Source organism: Dipteris shenzhenensis, chromosome 32 (assembly GCF_047967505.1).
Source record: "Dipteris shenzhenensis isolate YYH24624 ecotype China chromosome 32, Dip_SZ_1.0, whole genome shotgun sequence".
Classification (NCBI taxonomy): domain Eukaryota; kingdom Viridiplantae; phylum Streptophyta; class Polypodiopsida; order Gleicheniales; family Dipteridaceae; genus Dipteris; species Dipteris shenzhenensis.
Window position 1 is genome coordinate 40,302,594 of NC_141627.1, and position 19,979 is coordinate 40,322,572.

Consider the following 19,979-nt stretch of genomic DNA (forward strand, 5'->3'; position numbering starts at 1 on the left):
CTAGGCTGAGACCTAGACCTACCTAGAATCCTAGCATGGAAACACTAACCTATTGTTCTCCAGTGGGTACTAGTGAACAAGGACTGATCTTCTGACTTGACCTAGAGCTGAGAGATTGACCTACGTAGCCTATGCTTGATTGTCCTTGGACAAGGGCTCACAAAGGAGTCACCACATACAAAAAAATCTCCTATTAGGGCACTATAATGCACTTGTCGATGTAGCCAGTGTGCCACATTGCATCCAAGTGTAGGCGTGCATGTGACACAGAGTATGCCTTTCATGCATGAGAATGCTTTTGGATTCAGATGGGTGATAGAGTCAATAAGCATTTCTTTGCTACTCATGGCCCGAGACAGTAGAGAGTGTCACTGAGCTTATTGACTCTGACAGGGCTTTACAGACAGATCTGAATGCTGTCATGGCTATACAAATTTTTATGCCGCCGTTCTCACAGCAGATCCTCATACACAGGCCAGAGATGGCGCTAGACATGCTATATGGCTGTTTATTTCTTTCTTGGTGAAGGATCGCGAATGTAGAGAAGGGGGGAAGGGATAGATTTGGAGATGGGGAAAGGATAGCGGAAGGAAGGAAGGAGAAGAGAGAAGAGGGGGAAAGAGAGAGGAAGAGAGAGAAGGATGAGGGGATTGAGAGATAGAGAGAGGGAGGAGAGAGAGAGTGTGAGCGTAGGCAACAGGAAGCATGAAGGAGGAGGGAGAATAGATAGGATTAGATATCACATCAAAAAAAGTACATAGTAGGGGGTGGATGGAGACTTACATAGTTCCTCCACATTTTCCACATAAAGGGCCTCTAACTTGGCCTCTTTTCCCCCTTCATTATAGCCATCCCTTTCCATAGAATTTTGCCCTCAAAATTTCATATGCGGGCTGTTAAATAGGTGCAGCAAACAGCAAATAATAGTCAGCCTGGTAGGAGATAGGGTTTGTGTCCTGGACAATGCTCTCTGGCTACCATGAGTTCTCATCCTCGGCGGGGAGTCCTTGCCACTTGATAAAGATACTCGGTGTAGACTTTGTTTCGGAGTACGTGATCCCTGAAACCCATGATGCGCTCCAGAACATAGAGTATGTGGCCCTCCTCATCCATAGGTGGTAGCTTAGGAAGGACTTGGACATGCTGTCCGACATGTGGCTTCAGCAAGGACACATGGAAAACATTATGAATCTTGGAGGTCCTGGGTAGCTCCAACTCATACGCCACCTCGCCAACTTTGCGGATGATCCTGTAGGATTGTGAGCAAGATTCGTGTTGGTGTTACCTTTCAGCGAGGCATAACGGTTCTTATGGAGGTGTAAGTGCACATAATCCCCTACTTCAAAAGATAGATACCTCCTGTGTTCCTCTGCATACTTCTTCTGCTTGGCTTGGGCATCTTGCAGATTCTTTTTAGCCAATTGCAGAAGGGCATCCATACTCTCCAAGTCATTTCTTGCTTGCTGATTTTTCATAGCCATGTCTGCAACTAAAGATGGCATACCCACTGTGCATCCATACATAGCCTCGAATGGGCTCATGCCGATAGAGATGTGCTTTGTACTGTTGTAACAAAATTGAGCAAGTGCCAACCACTTATCCCAAGACTTCTGTGTGTCATGACATAAATGCCTAAAATACTCCTCTAGCCATTTGTTCACCCTTTCTGACTGTCTATCTGTCTCAGGGTGGTAAGCAGTGCTAGGTGTAAGAGAAGTACCCACTGCTGTGAATAACTCCTGCCAAAAGTGACCCATAAATTTTGCATCTCTGTCGTTGACAATCTCTCGAGGGAAGCCATGATGCTTAAGAACATGCTCGATGAACTGCCAAGCAACCTGTGATGCTGAATAACGGGTCTTAGTGGGTATGAAATGGGCCTGCTTTGTCATTTTGTCAACCACCACAAAAATGCTATCCCATCCTCGCTCTGTGGAAGGCAACCCTGTGATGAAATCCATAGCAATGTGAGTCCATTTGCCTTCTGGAATAGGTAATGGCTGCTGCAAGAGACCCGCGGGTAACCGGCTGTCCACTTTATCATTCACTGACAAATTTAACTACATCCCGCCACAAGCCATCCCAAATAAAGCTTTGTTTAACCTTTTCATATGTCTTAGTAATACCCGCATGTCCTGCCATAGGAGATGAGTGCATTTCCTGTAAGACCAGCAGTCGGTTCTTTTAATTTGGCACCAATAAATTCTGTCCTTGCACCACAACAGCCCATTATGCAGCTTAAATTCAGCATGCCCCTGGCTCGATGGCCTTTGTAACTCCACAAATATGGAGGCTGCCTTAGAATCCTGCATGTATTCTTCTTGAATACCATGAATCCACTCCTGGTAGATGGTAGAAATGGCAGACAAACTGCAAGCCCCACATACGGGATAAGGCATTTGTACCACGTTTTCTTTCCCCTTCCTGTACTCGATGTCAAAATCATAAGACTGAACCTTAGCCAGCCACCTCTTCTGCTTCTTTGACAAGTTGGGCTGCGTAAGGAAATACCTGAGTATCCTATGATTTGTGTTAACCTTGATTTTGCTACCGTACAAGTAGTGGTGCCATTTTTTGAAAGCATGGAGGATAGCTAGTTCCTTGGCATCCAATTTCCTGCTTTCAAAAGCAATTACCCCGTGTTCCTGTATTAGCACAACCCCTAATCCTTTGCCATTGGCATCTGCCTTCACAATGAAAGTACGTGGAAAATCAGGGCATACCAACATAGGAGCATGAGTGAGGGCGAATTTCACGTCTTCAAAGCTGCGCTGTGCATTTGTAGACCACATAAAAACATCCTTCTCCAAAAGGTCTGTCAGAGGGGTTGCCCGCTTGACAAACTTGCGAATAAAGCCCCTGTAGAAGGAAGCAAGACCTAGAAATCCCCTCAACTGAGTAGGGTTACGTGGCTGCGGCCAATCCACAATGCATTTCACCTTTGCAAGATCCACTCGAATGCCATCCTTGCTCACAATGTGACCAAGATACTCAACCTCTTGTGCCATAAAAGTGCATTTGCTGGCCTTAGCATAAAGCTGATGCAATCTCAAAATTTCCAGCACTTGCTTGACATGTTTGATGTGCTCATGCTTATCCTTGGTGTAAATGAGGATGTCATAAAAAAATATCAGCACATATTTGAAAAGGAGAGGCTGCAAAATCTTGTTCATGAGTGCCTGGAAGGTAGCTGGTGCATTGGTCAATCCAAAAGGCATCACCTTCAATTCATACAGTCCCCTCTCTGTGCGAAAGGCTGTCTTGTGCTCATCCCCAGCTTTCATTCTAATTTGATGATAGCCGGACCTCAAATCAATCTTAGTGAAAAACTGAGCACCCTTGAGTTCATCCAATAGTTACATTGCATGGTATTGCAGCTCCTAAATTGCAAGTCATTTCAGCAAGGCAGTTGGCCAGAGAGCTCAAGAGAGGCAGTGCCATATATGCATTAAATGTGTCAGTAACTAAAGAGGGTGGCACTCCCCGTGTTGATGATTGTGATATGCAGCGATTGCTCTCAGAGTTTGTAGATGTGTGCTGATTTGCCATCACAGTTGCCTCTGAGAAGAGATTTAGATCATGCCATAGTCTTGGAACCTGGAAGTAAGCCAATCAATAAGGCCCCATACCGACTCAGCCCAACTTGTCGGTAGTAAAATCAAGGTTAAGACAGATCATAGGACACTTTCCTTACGCAGCCCAACTTGTCAATGAAGAAAAAGAGGTGGCTGGCCTTGGAGAGAGGAGCTTGAATGTAGGCAAGGAGAAATGGATAACAAAAAAAACCCTGTTGTAATGAGCCCCTGAGATAGTGTGTGGAAAACACGAAAATGTCGATGGAGAGGCTTAGAAGAAAGGTCGTCGAAGAAGCTTCAAAACGGAGTCAAAATGGCTCCAAACGGGCTCTGAAAGGTGCCTAAAAAGAGGTTGAAAGTGAACTGTTTACCCTCTTTTTTTTCTTTTTGGGTTTTTTGGGGAGGGGTCCGTAAGTCACCTAGGACAGTTAGTACAGCAATAACCTAAGACTCCTAAGGCAGTTAGGACTGTTGGTTAGTCTAACCTAACCAACGAATGAGGAACTCAACCCTAGTTAGTTTGACCCAACCTAACCAGACCAAACTAATTAAACCTAAACAAGGTAACTTAACCCACTAGCTAGCTAGACCTAACCAAACCTAAACTAACCTAACCAACTAGCAAATCCCACTAATCCACTGTAGTCAGGAACCTTAGAGGCTAAGGTTACAGGTGGCCGTGGATGGCGGCGCATGGGCGTAGATTGGCGCGGAACGGGTGGTGAGGTGTGTAGATGGGCGGGGGGTGGCACGACGGCGACACAAGCAACAGCGATGGGCTACGTAGGGCTTGGTTGAAGGGCTGACAGTAGTAGCGACGGCTGGAGAGGAGCGGGCGACGCAGGTTGGAGAATAGCGACGACAGGATTCACTCGTTGTAGTATGTGTTGGGTTGCATGAGGCGTGACGAACGATTCAGGCTAAGCAAGCATTTGTCGTTGACGTTGGAGTCGAGATTGAGCACCACTTATTGTTGGACGTCAGACTCTCACGTTGGTCGTACACGATGGATACAACTCCTAACTCTTGCGTTGGTCTACTTTTGGAGTCTGGAATGAAAGTGAATGGGAAAAACAATGGTGCCAGGGTAGAGAAGGAGTAGGGACAGATTTGGAGAAAGGGGGATAGAGGAGCAGAAGGGGGAGAGAGAGAGGGGAAGAGGGAGAGGAAGGGTAGGAGAGAGAGAATGAGGTAGGAAGAGGAAGAGATTGAGAGGGAGTAGGGAAGAGAGAGAGAGAGTGAGTGAGCGTAGGCAGGAAGGAGGAAGGGAGAGTAGATAGGATTAGATGTCACATCAAAAAGTGCATAGGAGTGGGTGGATGGAGACTTATATAGTGCCTCCACATTTTCCACCTAAAGGGCCTCTAACTTGGCCTCTTTTCCCCCTTCATTACATTCCGCTTCGTTCCTACCTACGGCTTGGAGCTCCTACAAATCACTCTCCTTGTGTATCAATCCGACCGTTTTCGTCACTGTGATCAATCCAACACCTCATCACTATCCATCGAATTGTCCCATTTATGATACTCTTCAGCAAACATGATCAAAGCAGTCCTCTTGACTTGCCGTATCCCTTTGATCACCCTACCCTTGACACCGCTTGATCATCCTCCGATTGCTTAATTTCTGTTGCTGTATCCCTCCCATCACCCTACCCTTGACACCGCTTCCATGCTTCCTTTTCACAGATTCCAAACCTCTCACCTCTTGTTTACGATCTCACCAGCATCATCACAACCTTTCGTCCTTCCTTCCCGCCCGTTTGATTCCTGCAGTTCCCGATTGGTTCATCGACGTATTTCTAGCGTTGCTTGCTTGCCTGGAAATCATCAACACGGGGAGTGCCACCCTCCTTAGTTACTGACACATTTAATGCAATTTAGGAGCTGCAATACCATGCAATGTAACTGATCCATCCTTGTGGACAAAGCTGAGTGTTAAGGCATTGAAATCCATGCTGATTTTGCCTAGTGATTGCAACCAATCACAGCCCAAGACAACATCTATTGGGCCCATGTCAAGTGCCAAGAGATCACTTGCAAATGTTTAGTCATCAAAGAACTTAATCCTTGCATCTTGGCAACAAGATCTACTGATCATATGCTGTCCATTGGCCACTTCTACTCTCAGCCCATGGTCTATCTCAGTAGCAATCAGGCCCAGCCTCTGTAAGGTCTTGCAGTTAACAAAACTGTGGGTGCTACCGTTGTCCACCAACACATGCACAATCCTGTCATTAATCATCCTTGTTAATCTAATAGTATCAGCACTTTTGGCACCCATCAAGGCATGCATGGAAATAGTATAAAGTGTTGGCCGGGCATCCCAATAAACCTCCACCTTGTTCACAGGAGCATTACCACCTGCATCTTCACGTGCATAAAAAGGTATCGCATCGTGATGCTCCACATAAAAGAGTGTGGGCCTACGGCCTCTCATGTCACCAACGGGCAGAATCTCATACGAATGCGAAGCATGAGTGTCATGTGCAGTAGCACTACTAGGATCAAAAGGAAAGTTAGTGCTTGAGGGCCTGAGCGACTTAGTGCTTGAGGGCTTGAGCGACTGAGTGGATTAAGGACTCGATTGGAGCGACCGAGTGGCTGAGGACTTGAGCAACTGAGTGGTTTTATGGATGAAGCGCCTCCTGGTACTGGTTTCAATGGACGACTACCGATGATCCAAAACCAGTTGCTGTTTGCGACGAACGATGATCCAAGTCTGGCTGTTGTTCGTGATTGCTTGGGCAGGCTAGTCGTTGAAGTCAATGCCTATTGGTCTGTTGCACATATTGGAGCTTGCAGCATTTTTGAGAGCTGAAAGTTCATTAAGATACATGAGTTGTTCTGCTATGTTTTTATGACGTTCAAGGTTTGATGTTGGTTGAACGCAGGTTCAACTGCAAGCATTGAGTCGTTGGCGTTGGCGCCAGCATCTCCCGTAACTAGGATGAAGGATGAATGGTGCCAGGGTTGGGGCTCTGATACCAATGTAGAGAAGGGGGGAAGGGACAGATTTGGAGATGGGGAGAGGATAGCGGAAAGAAGGAAGGAGAAGAGAGGAGAGGGGAAAAGAGAGAGGAAGAGAGAGAAGGATGAGGGGATTGAGAGATAGAGAGAGGGAGGAGAGACAGAGTGTGAGCGTAGGCAGCAGGAAGTAGGAAGGAGGAGGGAGAGTAGATAGGACTAGATGTCACATAAAAAAAAGTACATAGTAGGGGGTGGATGGAGACTTATATAGTCCCTCCACATTTTTCACCTAAAGGGCCTCTAACTTGGCCTCTTTCTTCCCTTCATTATAGCGAATGATGTTTATTAGTGGTTGCATTTCAGCTTGTCAGGGTTGTTGGTCTTGTGGATCATGGTTCAGACTTAGAGTGGTACATAGACCCTTACCCGCGTCTTATTACCTTCGGACATAAAGTTCTTGTGGTGGGCTCCTGAGGAGTGGGAATGAATTGATGAAAGAAAAGAGCGTGCCCTTCTTTCATTACACAGTTACTAATGCCAGGAGGTTTCAGCTGAATTGTAGAGGTTGGAGACCATCCAGAGCTCCCCCATTGGGAGGGGTTTGAGATCTCAACTGACCGACATGCATGAGAATTTTTAGAAGAGACCTTGGAAATCCCACAGGATCAGAAAAATCACTCTTTTCTTTTGGCTTTCTATTCATGGTGGGATTGCAGTGAACCTGTGGAGATCTAGGCTCGGAGCCGACCCTACTTGTCCTCGTTGCATTTTTGTTGTGGAGTCAGTTTAGCATTACTTATGGGATTGTAGACATGCGAGAATTATGTGGAGGTGGATAGCTAGGATCTTCAGTACCTTTATCCATTGCCCCTTCTTCAAGACTTGGAGCTCAGTCGCTTGGCTTCCTCTTTCAGGGCCTTAGGTCTTTTATGAGAGACATGACTCTTTTTGGGCTTATTGATTCGATGCTACTTACTTGAGATATGCCCTTTGGATGATGTTCCGGACTTACCTTTTATACCAATGCATATCTTTGAGGATTCTTCTTGGGAGATGCTAGCGAGTATTGCAGAGTGGCATATTTGGAGAGCTAGATGATAGAGGCATTGGATGGGTGTCAGGTTCACCCTTCTCACACTATGGCCAGTATATGGACAGACACTATACATACACCCATGGCCATTTGGGTCATGCAGGGATCCTCTCAGCCAGCTTTTTGCTAGGAGGGCTATGTTTTTTAGAGAATGGAGGCCCCCCCCCCCCCCTTTTCTCTGAGTCTACTGCAGGGTTGAGATGGCATTTTCAGCCTCAAACTTGGTTGCTTTCCACCTCTTTCTAAGTAGCACTTTTTCTCATGCATAGCATTATGTATTACTGCCTTGGGGTTTTGTTCATAATTAATGGAAGTCATGTCCACCAAACTGTATATCAATAGTCTGTCCACCAACTGTATATCAATAAGCTGTCCACCAACTGTATATATTTGAGGATGAGTTTGGGCATGCTCCTGGATTCATCTAGATATATGTCCACCAACTGTATATTTTGCTTGTTGTTTGCACGTGCTCTCGTCTTATCATAGTCAGAGAGTTGGAACCCAACAAAGGAGGATGTAAGACAGCTAGTCTTTTCTTTTATTAGTGCTTCACACTGGTGGCTGTTTTTTATATTGTTTTTGGAAGTGTACAATAGCAATTACTTTTTGAAGGGGAAAAAGATAGGTAACTTCAATATGTCCAATAATGGAGCTACTGGGTGCTTGATGATGCTTTACGGCACTTTGCAAATCACTTTTTAATTTTCTGTCTATGGTGGGATTCTGTAAATTTGAGAGGGTGCTTTCAATCTCACAAGATATTACAAATAATTTTTAAAAGCAGAATATTACGGATACTTGCTCTTGCAAGTGGCTTGGTGTAGTATGCATACTGTGGAGTGTCCATTTTGTTTAACGATAGATAAAGGGGTGCCAAATGTGCTTCACAACATGCTCATTGTGTCAAAGTATGCCTCTTAGATTCATGATGCATATTTCCAACCTAAAAGGGGTGAGAGTTAGTTTTTAAAATTCCCTTTGAATGCTTTTATTTCTCCCTGGATGTATGACAAAACCCCTATTGAATACATTGCTTTTCTTAATTCTGAAGTATAATTCATGCTGTTGCTTGTGTGACAGGATCTCAGTGCTTTAGGGATCACAGCACTTGGTCCGAGAAGAAAAATACTTTCTTCATTGCAACAGATACAGAAGGGAATTGCTGAAATGGTAACAGGAAATTCTAGCGAGGTAAACAATGATGGAGTTCCCATCAATCAGGTGGAAGTGGATACTTCAGGCAAACACTTGATTACTGATTTTTTCACACTTCCCCAGAAAGTGGGAAGAAAAATGTGTCCTGATCCTGTTCCAGCCTCTTGTAATAGAGGTTCCACTAGGGTTGTCGTTCAAAAAAGGATTGCATGCATACGTGGCATTCCTCCCTGGATGAGCATCCCCGGCACCAAGTTCCGAGTGGTATATTATGCAGAAGCACATCCTCTTCCCTGCTTGCTATGCCTAACATTATCTTCATTTTTGCTCAGTTTATTTTGCTATTATGCCCTCACGTGCCCTCCACCCGTCACCAATTTCCTTAAAAAAAGAAAAAAGAAATGTTTGTCCTATTTTAAAAACAATGTATCATGGCATATGAGTGGAAAGATACATGTGGCAAAATAACTGATTTCTTCTTGCTTAGGTTTCCCCATTCTTAACCTTAGAGCTATTGACACTTTGCTTCTTGATATTATACTCTTTTCAGTATTATTAAGATTTTCAATCTTCCTTTGCAGGTGTAACGCCCTAATCAATGTGTGGACATGCCCCCCCTTGTGATCTGATCCTTAAACAACATGACTCATCATAACAAATAAAATATTTACATGCATATATTACAAGCAGTCCGCATTATCCTATGAGTCCTGGAAAAAGTGACACAAAAGAAAAAAGCAGCTCGTCTTTTTAACTTTTAAAAGCCTCCTATAAATAGTTTCTAGGTTTGGATCTACTACATTGACCAAATGATCTCATAGATCTCTTGCCTTGATAGGCTTTGAGTTTTAGCTCCATTTGCAGGGAGCGTATGGGATCTTTTTAGAAGGAGCTAGATTAAAGTCTTAGGTTTTTCTAAGGGCTTCTAGCAGGAGGAACATGAAGTACAGGAGGTAGTGAAGGTGTAAAGGGTCAGGAGGCACACGAGGTACATAAGATGGAGGTGGAAGAGGAGGCTGTGTACACTCAAGAGCTTTGGGGGTGTGGACACACGAGTACCAAGAGGGTGACCAGTAGAAGTAGCCATCTGGTGGGTGTGAGGGAGTCTACTTAGACAATCCCCCTCTTATCTGACAGAAGAGACAATGGTCTGGAAGGCCCTCATATGTAACTCTTTGCTGCATGGGAGATCCATCGCGATTTGAGTATGTGATCACTGTACGCAAGGGCCAATCCTTAGTGAAGGCCCTCTTCTCCGATAGAAGCGACACTGGTCTTGAAGGCCCTCATTTGACACTGGTCTTGAAGGCCCTCATTTGCAACCCTTTGCTGTACTTGGGATCCATCGCCAATGAAGTATGTGATCACTGTAGGGTTGAGTCAATGGAAACTCCAAAATGAGCCTCACCTTGGTGGATGTTGTCCTCTTGAGAGTCATAGCCAGACAATCTGGTACCTGTAGAAGGAATCACCGTACCTGCGAAATTAGCTAGGTGCTTGCCCTACGGCACAAACTGATCTCGTCAAAGAGCCTTAAAAAAAGGATCCAAAGTATACTCTGTCTGGGTCCCGAGGTGGTTATGAGAAAGCGTTTCTACCATGGCCGAATGTGTATTAGCCAAGACTTTGTATGTCCGCTCCGCGGTCTGCAAACCAAATGAGAATTAACCACTACCAAGCAGTAGTCACTGTGATACACAGTGGCATGTTGGGGTACGCCCAGCCATGAAGCTGCTGGCCTCTACTCAAGAGAATCCGCTGAGCTGCGTTTGACGAAAGCCCTTCTCTGCTGCATCAATCAACTGCACAATGTCTAGAGGGAATGTAACGTGCACCTCAACTTCCTCTGGAGTGGCATTGTTGTCCTTCGTTGCCACCAGCCTGAAAGAGAGGAGCCGTTGCAAGGAGAAAAAGGAGAGGGATTGCGAAGGAGGGAAGGGAAGGGGGAGGACCTTGAAGATCCTGAGCAAGAACAAGCTTGCTGTCTGGAAGAATGAGACAGGGCAGTTGAAGCGGCCTTCTAGAGGCATGGGTTTAGCTTTTGAACAGGGATCGGGCGGAAGACCTACAAGGACACAGAAAGAAGCAGAGTAAGGAGGAATGAGACAGAGGTCGAGATTGGCAAGAGGAGCGATGCCCGAAAAGGCAGCAAATTGCTGTGATGCGGAGCATGCAGGAATGCGGCATGCAGTTTTGAAACGAAGAGCAACTTGAAGAAACAAGAGCAAAGCAGAGAATCAGGTGGGAGCAAGAGCGAAATGGCACAAAAGCGTAACTGCTCACTCTTTGCGAGCGCGCGCGCTCTGTCTCTCTCCCTCTCCAAATCAAAGTCGCGCCATCGCTCATCTTCGAAGTCGATGTGGATGGCGTCTTCGCTTCCTCACAAACATCAAATGGACTCGAAATCCTCTGAAAGTTCCTCTTCCTCCTCCTCAAAAGGGGAAGAAAGGATGCCTGGCACCGAATCAAGCAAAAGCGCTCTCACAAGGCCAAAAATCTCTCCTGTGATGCTGCTGCTGCTCCTCCGTCTCCTCCTTTTACTGCTCCTGCTGCTGCTGCTCCTTCTTCTCCTCCTGCTGCTGCTCTTTCTCCTCCTCGTCCTCCTGGTTTTGCTTCTTGGTGCTCAGAAGATGATGGTGGTGTTGGTGCTTATGGTGTTGTGTTTGTGTTGGGTTTCGTATTCGCCCGATCCCTGTTCAAAAGCTAAACCCATCCCTCTAGAAGGCCGCTTCAACTGCCCGTTTTAAATGTGACAAGGGGCGGACGTTTTCAAATGGCAAAAAACTCTCTGCAAAAATGCTATCGCTCAGCAAAAGAGGAATGATGTTGTCCAAGATCGAGCAGCAGCCCCTCGTTGCGTTTTTTCTGCAGAGAGCTGATCATTGATTTTCAGCACGACTCAATCACGTTGTCTGACATTTAGATGAGGCAGGTATTTCACATGTTTCTGCAAATCACGAGCCCGAGTCACCTCATATGGGTGCACACACCTTCATAGACACGGGCAGGATGCATAATCTTATTATCTACAATGGTTTGGAAAGGTCACTTGTTTTCCACATGGAGGAGGTTTCAGTGTAGTGGCCTTCTTCCGGCGGGTCACTTGTTGCTTACCTCTGGGATTTCATGTCTTTGCCTCTCCCGTACTTAACTATCTCTTAGCTTGTCCATCCCACTCACATCACTGAGCACATCCCACCACACATACACAATACCTGCATATGCTGCTTGCCTTTCTACTATGCTTGTTGATATTGATGATACCCTCCTACCAGAGGATAGAGCCGCCTGTACCACTTGCTCCCGTCATGATGATGTCCTCTAATCTTTCCCACACCACTAGATCCACCCGCCCACCACCAATTGGATCAGTCCCGTGAATAGTCGTATGATGGTGGCCTTGTGCCATCAACTCAGATTCAAGACCAAGCATCACCTTTTGATTGAGACGAAGACCAAACGTAAGTATCATCATCTAGTCCATCGAAAGTGGGACTTCATTTGCCAAAATGAGGAAAAACTACTAAACATTCTGTTTAGCTATAATTCTAATAAAGTTTCTTGAGCGGAGGTACACATTCCCTCTCACATTTCCTACCATCTAGCACACTTACGCACGCGCACATCCTCAATACGCCAGGATTAGACCTTCCACATCTTCCTCGCCCTACCTATTGTTCACTCTTTACTATCACTGATATCAAACACACAACTCTCAAGTTACACAATGGACAAGCCAAAGATCATGGGGGTTATGCATCGAGTACATTGCACATGGGCTTAGTATCTTTAGCCTCGATCTTGGCAAAGCTATTTACCAAGGCGGTTTGTATTGGATTCCCCCACACGTGGACCCTTAACACCATTGTCCCAATCCAAAAGGCAGGGATTCCATAAGCATGGAAATCTATAGGACTATTATGATCTAGACATGTCATGTCCAAGATTTATGCATCAGCACTTGACACTAATGTTAGTCAGTTTATGGAGTGTTGGGGATTTAGAGCTATGGGGCAGGCCTTTTTTTTAGCAATATGTTGGACCACATTTTCACGTTGAGATTTGTCTTGTCATTGCGGAGCCTTGAGCATAGAAGCGGGAGTCTAGTGTTGCTTTTGTGGATTTCCGCAAAGCTATTGACACAGTACCATAGGTAAAGTTGAGACATCATATGGGCAGTTCGAATATTATATGAGTAGGTGTCATGCAGAGTCAGGATGTTGACTAAGTAGACAGAGGAGATTGTGAGCACGATGGGGTCAAACAAGGTTGTCCTTTATCACCGAATTTGTTTGACCTATAAATTGATGGGCTTGAGTCCTTCATCACAACACAAGGGTGGAGCAAGCTCACCTTTAGTTAGTTCTCATATCTCGATTTCACTATATGCGGCCCTACCGCCTCTGTAACTTGATGCAGCCTTTCACATGGTCACATATCTTCACAAAGGCAAGGGCTTTGGTACCATGACATCCAGACGATGCAGGTTGCCGTGGTTGACCTTGATCATAGGAGTTGGTACGCTTGGACACGCAAGTGCATTTTAGGATTGGGACTCCATATGGACAGATTGCTACCGTTCTATATGTCTTTGGGAATCTACCCACTCCACTCACCTATCATGAGGTGAACCAGGTCATTAGAGAAGACCTCCTACAAATTCACATGTACAAGAGCTTTCAATAAAACTGAGCTCTATAGAGATCATTGCTTATAGATCTTGGAGGAGGGTTTAATGTATCCTCTTCTGCATGCATTGAGGATCTCGAGTAGGCAGTTCTAAGTATTTTGTTAAACCAGCTATGTATTGAGACAGGATGGGAAGAGGGCATTCTGTGTGAGAGACGGATCTACACTTTATGTGATATGCAAGAGGTTGAGAGGGAGGAGCACCTTGCATTTAGATGTCTTGGGTAATATGTGATCCGTAATGGCAGTACTGTTTATTCAGATAGGTTGTGAGATACATATTTGTAGGTTCACTCTTCCAAGAAATTGCAAACACGGATCAGCTTCGGAAGTATCGGGCAAGATTAGTACCCAAAGTACGAGCTTTTGTAAATATCCTGCCTAACACAAAGATTTGGGATCTTATGCACTCAACATTGGTTCTAGTTCTCATGTATACGAATGATCACCCTTCCTTTGAGAAAGGGAAGAAAGGGGGATCAAAATAGAAGAGCATAGTGCTAGGAGGATTCGAGAAGAAAGCCTTTTGTGCCACAATGAGTTGAAAAGGAAGAGTCTCAGCCTCAGTCAAGGGGTGACCAAACAGTGGTGTGTTAGTTGGAAAAGCAATAACGTCTTCCATTTCGTGTACATGAATTTTCTTAGGCTTACAATTGACGATCCAAAAGCTGAGTGAAATCCGAAAGAAAAGAGAATTCTTCATTTCTAGAATCCTTTAAAGATTGCTTCTTAGAGTCTTTGCTAGGGAAGCTACCACCTAAGCGAGGATCATACCATCGAACTTATTCTAAGGAAGTGAGCCTCCCAACGAGTCGCTCTATCGGGTGAGTGCAACCCAGAACGAGGAGATCACGGCTCACGTACATGATTGGCTCTCCAAAGGGATTATTTGACCTAGTTCTTCTCCCTTTGATTCTCCAGTGTTATTGGTTCAAAAGAAATATGGGTCCTATTGTATGCATGCTGATTATAGATCCTTCAAGAAGCTAAGCGTATGCTCCTCTTTTGACATAAAAAACACAAGAATGTCATGAAAAAAAGTACCTGTGAAGTGCCTATGAGGTTTGAAGATCCCGTCCATGATCTTATCGAAGGTGGTAGGAGCATTCGTTAAACCAAAAGGCATGACCAAGAACTTGTACAGCTTTAAGGTCATTCGAAAGATTGTCTAGTGGATATCCTGGGGATGGATCCTTATCTTATAGATAGCCACTCTTCAAATCAATCCTGTTGAAAATAGTGGCTCCTTCTAACCTATCGTGATATCGAATTCCCATTCAATGATGATTTTATAATGAGAGATTTTCAATTAGGTGATGAGGAGACATTTTGCTATTGTGTTTCAAGAATGGGGGGATAATAAGCTCTACATAAATGGTAAGAAAAGCGATTCTTTTTGGATGAAATTCACTATCTTGGTCATGCAATTTCAAAGAATGGAGTGCAAGCGGATCCCACAAAGATCAAAGCCATCCAAAAATGGCTTGAGTTGAGAACGGTGCATGAAGTACACAACTTTTTTGCAACTTTGATCTTACGACAGGAGGTTTATTAAGCATTTTGGAGATATCGCTACCTCGCTGCATGACTTGACCAAGAAATATGCAGTTTTCAGGGGGAGGGCGGCAAAAGACAACATTAAAGACTCTCATAAAGAAATATGCAGTTTTCAAATGGGGAGAGCGGCAAAAGACAACATTTAACACTCTCAAGGAAAATTTAACCATGGAGTCAATCCTTATCGTTATTGACTTGCACAAGCCATTTGATGTGGATTGCGATGCAAGCGGAGTGTGTTTTGGAGCTGTTCTTCATCAAGATGGTCATGTGGTAGCCTATGAAAGTTGGAGATTGCGTGATACTGAAAGGCATATGCAAGTTTGTGAGAGAATTTTTTGCTATAATTTCTGCCTCAACCATTTGGAAGCACTATCTTTTGGGAGCTGACTTCATGGTCAAGACAGATCATCAAAGTCTCAGGTATTTCTTGACCCAAACTAAACTCTTAGATAAGCATATGAGATGGGCAAATTTTCTATCCATGTTCCATTTTCAGATTGTACAGTGGTGGCAAATGCCTTATCTAGAAGGCCTCACGTGAACAATGTCACAATAGCCTATCATAGAGACCTTGACAACATGAAAGGGCACTATCTACAGAACCCAAATTTTGGGGAGGTCATGAAGAATGCCTCACTTGCCAAAAAGTGAAGTACGATAGACAAAAGACTCTTAGACTTATGATGTCGCTTCCTATACCCCAAGCCTATGGAGAGTATAACAATGGAGTTTATCACGATCAAAGAATGAAAATAATGGGATTTGGACCATAATTGATTGGTTTAGCAAGCAAGGTCACATTATTCTAGTTAGGAAGACTGTGAAGGTGGACCATATGGCAAGGTTTTTAGTTTTCAAGCAGCATGGGGTGCCAATGTCTGAGATCCGAGGATGACCAAGTTGGTTTTGGAGAGTACTATTTGATAACTTGCGGATAAACTTAGATTTCTCATCTTCTTTTCACCCCAGTCAAAAGATCAAAGCGAGATTGCCAATTTCACGGTGCTAGATCTCTTAAAGTGCTATCTGTCCGACCAAAAAGTTGAATGTGAAAAGTATCTTCCTCTTGTGGGATTTGCCTATAATAATACCATCTACAAGTCTCATGGAAAGGATTTTCTGCCTATTCTAAGGACCAAGGATGAGATTTTTGCAGCCGATCAAGGAACAAATGGAGAAAGTTTTGTGAACACAAGTGAGCAAGAAGTGGTCACACAGAAGTTCCAATAGAATGCTCAATGAAATGAAGTACAAGTACTTGGTATATATAGTACCCAAGTAGTACATACCAAAATAGACCAAGTCCTAGTCTATTCTATACCATCATTGTATGTGTCTATAGCTTTCCGGTTGACGATAAAAGATTAAAAGCCAACGAAATTGTACTTATCCCAAAATAGAAAGAGAGATCTTTTTGGTATTGACTCTCGTCAAAGAAAGTTGACTTTAGTCAACTAGAGCAAATTTCTTTGTCCTTTGCTTTGCAATTGGTTAATGTGCATCCTGGGACACCCGGACTAGGATTAGTAAATCCTTTAATGGGATAGCCACAAGGAAAGTCCCAATAGAGCTAGAATGCATGCATTTGCTAACCTTTAAGGGGTTGAAGCGTATTGGATATTGTTCTAAATGTGGCCCACGTTTTAAGGGGAAGAGTGGGAGAAAGGTGCAGTTCTAAGGGCAAAAGTACACCAAGGTGGATGACCAGCTTTTAGGGAAGGGCCCACATGGAAAAAGTGCCAAATCTAGCTTGATGGGCGTCTTTTCCTTAAAAGATCCATTCAGCCAACTTTTCTTGGTTGAAAAGTTCCCAGCTTTTAGGGACAAAGCCAAATAACCATGGCTCCTCCTAGTTTTATAAATAAGGGAGCTTCTAAGTTCTTAGAATCAGAATTCTAGTTGTATAAGCTTCTTGCTCCTTTGTGAGCCAGTTGTAAACAGTTTTCTATTACAATAAGGACTTTATTTCTAGCCCCTAGTGTGGCGCCTTGTTTTTCTCTTTCACTCCTTGCTGCACCTATGATTTCACTTCTAGCCCTACCATTGAACTCTCGGTGCGGTTTTCTTTGAGTTTCAAGCATCAAGTCGGAGTTGATTATGTATTGCGAATTGGTACAAGTGCTGCGAAACGAGTACGAAGCTGCATTTTTATTAGCCTGAAGGTTTCAATGGCAACATTTCTTGATGCCTGTTTTCTGAGGATTTCTTTTGGGAGGCGTTTCTAGTTGTTTGGTAGATATGCCTCCATGTTGGATTTTGATTGATTCTTTTACTGGTGTCGTTACTGGGCTATGTTGTCGTTATATCATGCCAGTAACATTCAGCTGTATGGGCACTTCTTTGGTGGATGTTTATGCTTTCTTTCGTGCTTCTTTACATCAAATCTCTCCAAGATGATCAGTTTCTTGGAGATCTTCCTCTGGTCCAAGTGGAAGTGTTTATTGTTGTTTCTAGTTCTTGAGTAGTAGTTGCTCCTTTTTGGGGCAGCTATGAATGCACATCACTTTTGCAATGAATTCTTTCCCCCTAGCGCTTCTACGACCTGCTTGCAACCTTCCATAATCCCTTCTTGCTGTTGTCGCGACCGGTCTCATCGCTTGATTTTTGCTCTTATTCACCTTTATCTCGTTTCGCCGCCCCTTTTCCCTGCTTTTTCCCCCTTCTCACAGCGTGTGTGTGGGGATTGTGTGCATGAGTGTAGTGAGCTGCTCTTGCTGTGTCTTTTCACCCTGTTTATAGGCTCTCCTTTCACTGTTTGCAACTCTGCAAATACTCCTCCGTTAGGGCATTCTTCTTTACTGTCTATATTTCCATCCTCTTTTGCTTTGCAATCTTGCAAACCTCTCCTTTTTGGGGCAACATTCATAGCTGTGTGTTGCTTATTTATACAGTTTTCTGTGCTGAATTCCTTGGACTGTTTGTACATAGCCTTGCTTTCACCTTGTTGACTTCAAGGCTGCCAATCAAGTAGAGAAGCTATCAAATGGTTCAAGATGACCTTGTTCATGCCTCACATTAAGCGTAGTTGGTCTTTGAAGTTATGCATGAGGGTTTCGAAGATACTAGCAAAGATTGGGAGGAACCTATCCCTAGGTGGGCATTTCTATTGAGGTGGATGGGGAATACGCCAAAAATGCTGTTTTATTTTTTTTCCCCCAGGCCAAATGCTTGCTGTGGCAGATGTGGGCAATTGGTTGACCTGGGCTTTGGGTGGTTGTTTTGTGCAAAAGATGCATTATTCAGCTAAGGGTTTTTTTGAAGTTATCATGGCATAGAGCAGCATAAGCAAATGCTTTTAGAGCACTCTCCGCTTTATTATGGGAAGAAGTTGGTTCATGTCTTGCCTTGGTCTCCCACCCGAGATTATGTTTGAATATGATTGGTCACCCGAGAGCATGGGGGGGTGAACCTAGGGTTGGAGAGAGTGCCACAAGGGCAGAATTGTGGCTGCCATGTGGGCACCATTCATACAATAAGAGAGATAATTGTGGGTTTGCCAAATGGGCAGCAAACACGCTGCCATGTGGGCTGCACACCTCTTAGCATACCTCGCTGTGTAGAGCAGCAGGCACGTGTTGCATATTTAAGAAGGCTCAATGCCATATGGTAGATCTGCAATGACGTAGTACTGACATCAGCAGCAGCAGCAGGCACACGGATTGTACGGAATTGGCAGAGGCCCAGATCAGGGCGGTCTTCAGGGAACGGATGTTCCATGGCTGGGCAGGGATATGGCCTAAAAAGGCGCCTCAATGGAATTTTTGGAGGGGCCTTGGCAACAGCACAAGGGGCCTGGGCCCTTGCCCTTATATAGGGCTGGTTGGGCTGAGCCAACCAAGTCAGTTGGGCCGCCAACCAAGTCGGCCAGCAAGGATGCAGCCAGTCGGCCATCTGCTTTGAGTCCCTGCGTCTCTGCACAGCGGCGGTTGATCTCCATGTCAAGTGTTGAGGCATATATCTTGGACATGACATGCCTGTAGTTTTTTGGACTCATGGGATCCCTTGCCTTGTGAATAGTTGGTGTGATGGTGTTGAGGGTCCATGTGCGTGGAAAACCGAGGCAAATTGCTTCATTAAATAGCTTTGCTAGGATAGGAGCTAGGATATCAATCTCGTAATGCAACAAAGTCGGTGCATAAATCCTCATGATCTTTCGCTCGGCCATTGGAGTGGGCTGATTGGGAATGTCATGTAATGTGCTGGCGTAGGTGTGCCAAACCTAAGTATCGGTGAGTGGTGGGGGGGACCGCCGTTCAATGAACCTCCGCAAAAGGTCCCTTGAGTTATTACTAAACAGAATATTCAAGAATTCCTTCTTGTTTCGACGAGCAAAGTTTCGTTTCTTTCGATGTACTAGACGATGATACTCACGTATCGTGTCCGGTTTGCTCGAGAGGCCATGTTTGGATTCGAATCGGAGTTGTCGACAAAGAGCCTTACATTCGTCATCGTACCAGCTATTGCATGGCACGGACCCCAGGGGCGGTGGGAGCGTGTGGTGTATGGGAAGGCGTGAAGATAGCCTCGTGTAGTGATCGACTAATCAAAGCGGCACGGTTCTCTAGAAGAGGTATTCGGTCAATATTGGTGAGTAACGTGTAGAGTATCTTGGTGAGAGGTTGTGATCAAAATGTATGTTGTTATCTTTAGTGTAAATGGGTGGTGTGGGAAGAAGAGGAGTGGTGATGCTAAAGAAAAATATGTATGATCAGCCTAGGTAAAGGTGGTGAAACAGAGAAGTCCGTGATATGTGATGTGAAGGCAGGGGATCCCAACATGAAATCAACCACGCTAGACCCTCCTCCATGTGAAAAACAGGTGAAGCCACCAGCCATAGCTCAAGACCATTATAGAGAATGAGATCATGTGCCGTACCTAGATCAAGAAGTGCATGTCCATAGGAGGTTACCCGCCGATCAGCGGACACTTGTGATA

General features: G+C 44.7%; 1 protein-coding gene across 1 annotated transcript in view; it reads left to right on the plus strand.

Annotated features, from left to right (window-relative positions):
* Nucleotides 1-19,979, plus strand: part of LOC147880748 (sterile alpha motif (SAM) domain-containing protein) — an 85,959-nt gene that overhangs the window by 18,329 nt on the left and 47,651 nt on the right. The window contains exon 3 of the mRNA XM_087370810.1: nucleotides 8,721-9,059. Within this exon, the coding sequence (XP_087226936.1) occupies nucleotides 8,721-9,059 (339 nt within the window). The remainder of the gene's footprint in view (nucleotides 1-8,720; nucleotides 9,060-19,979) is intronic.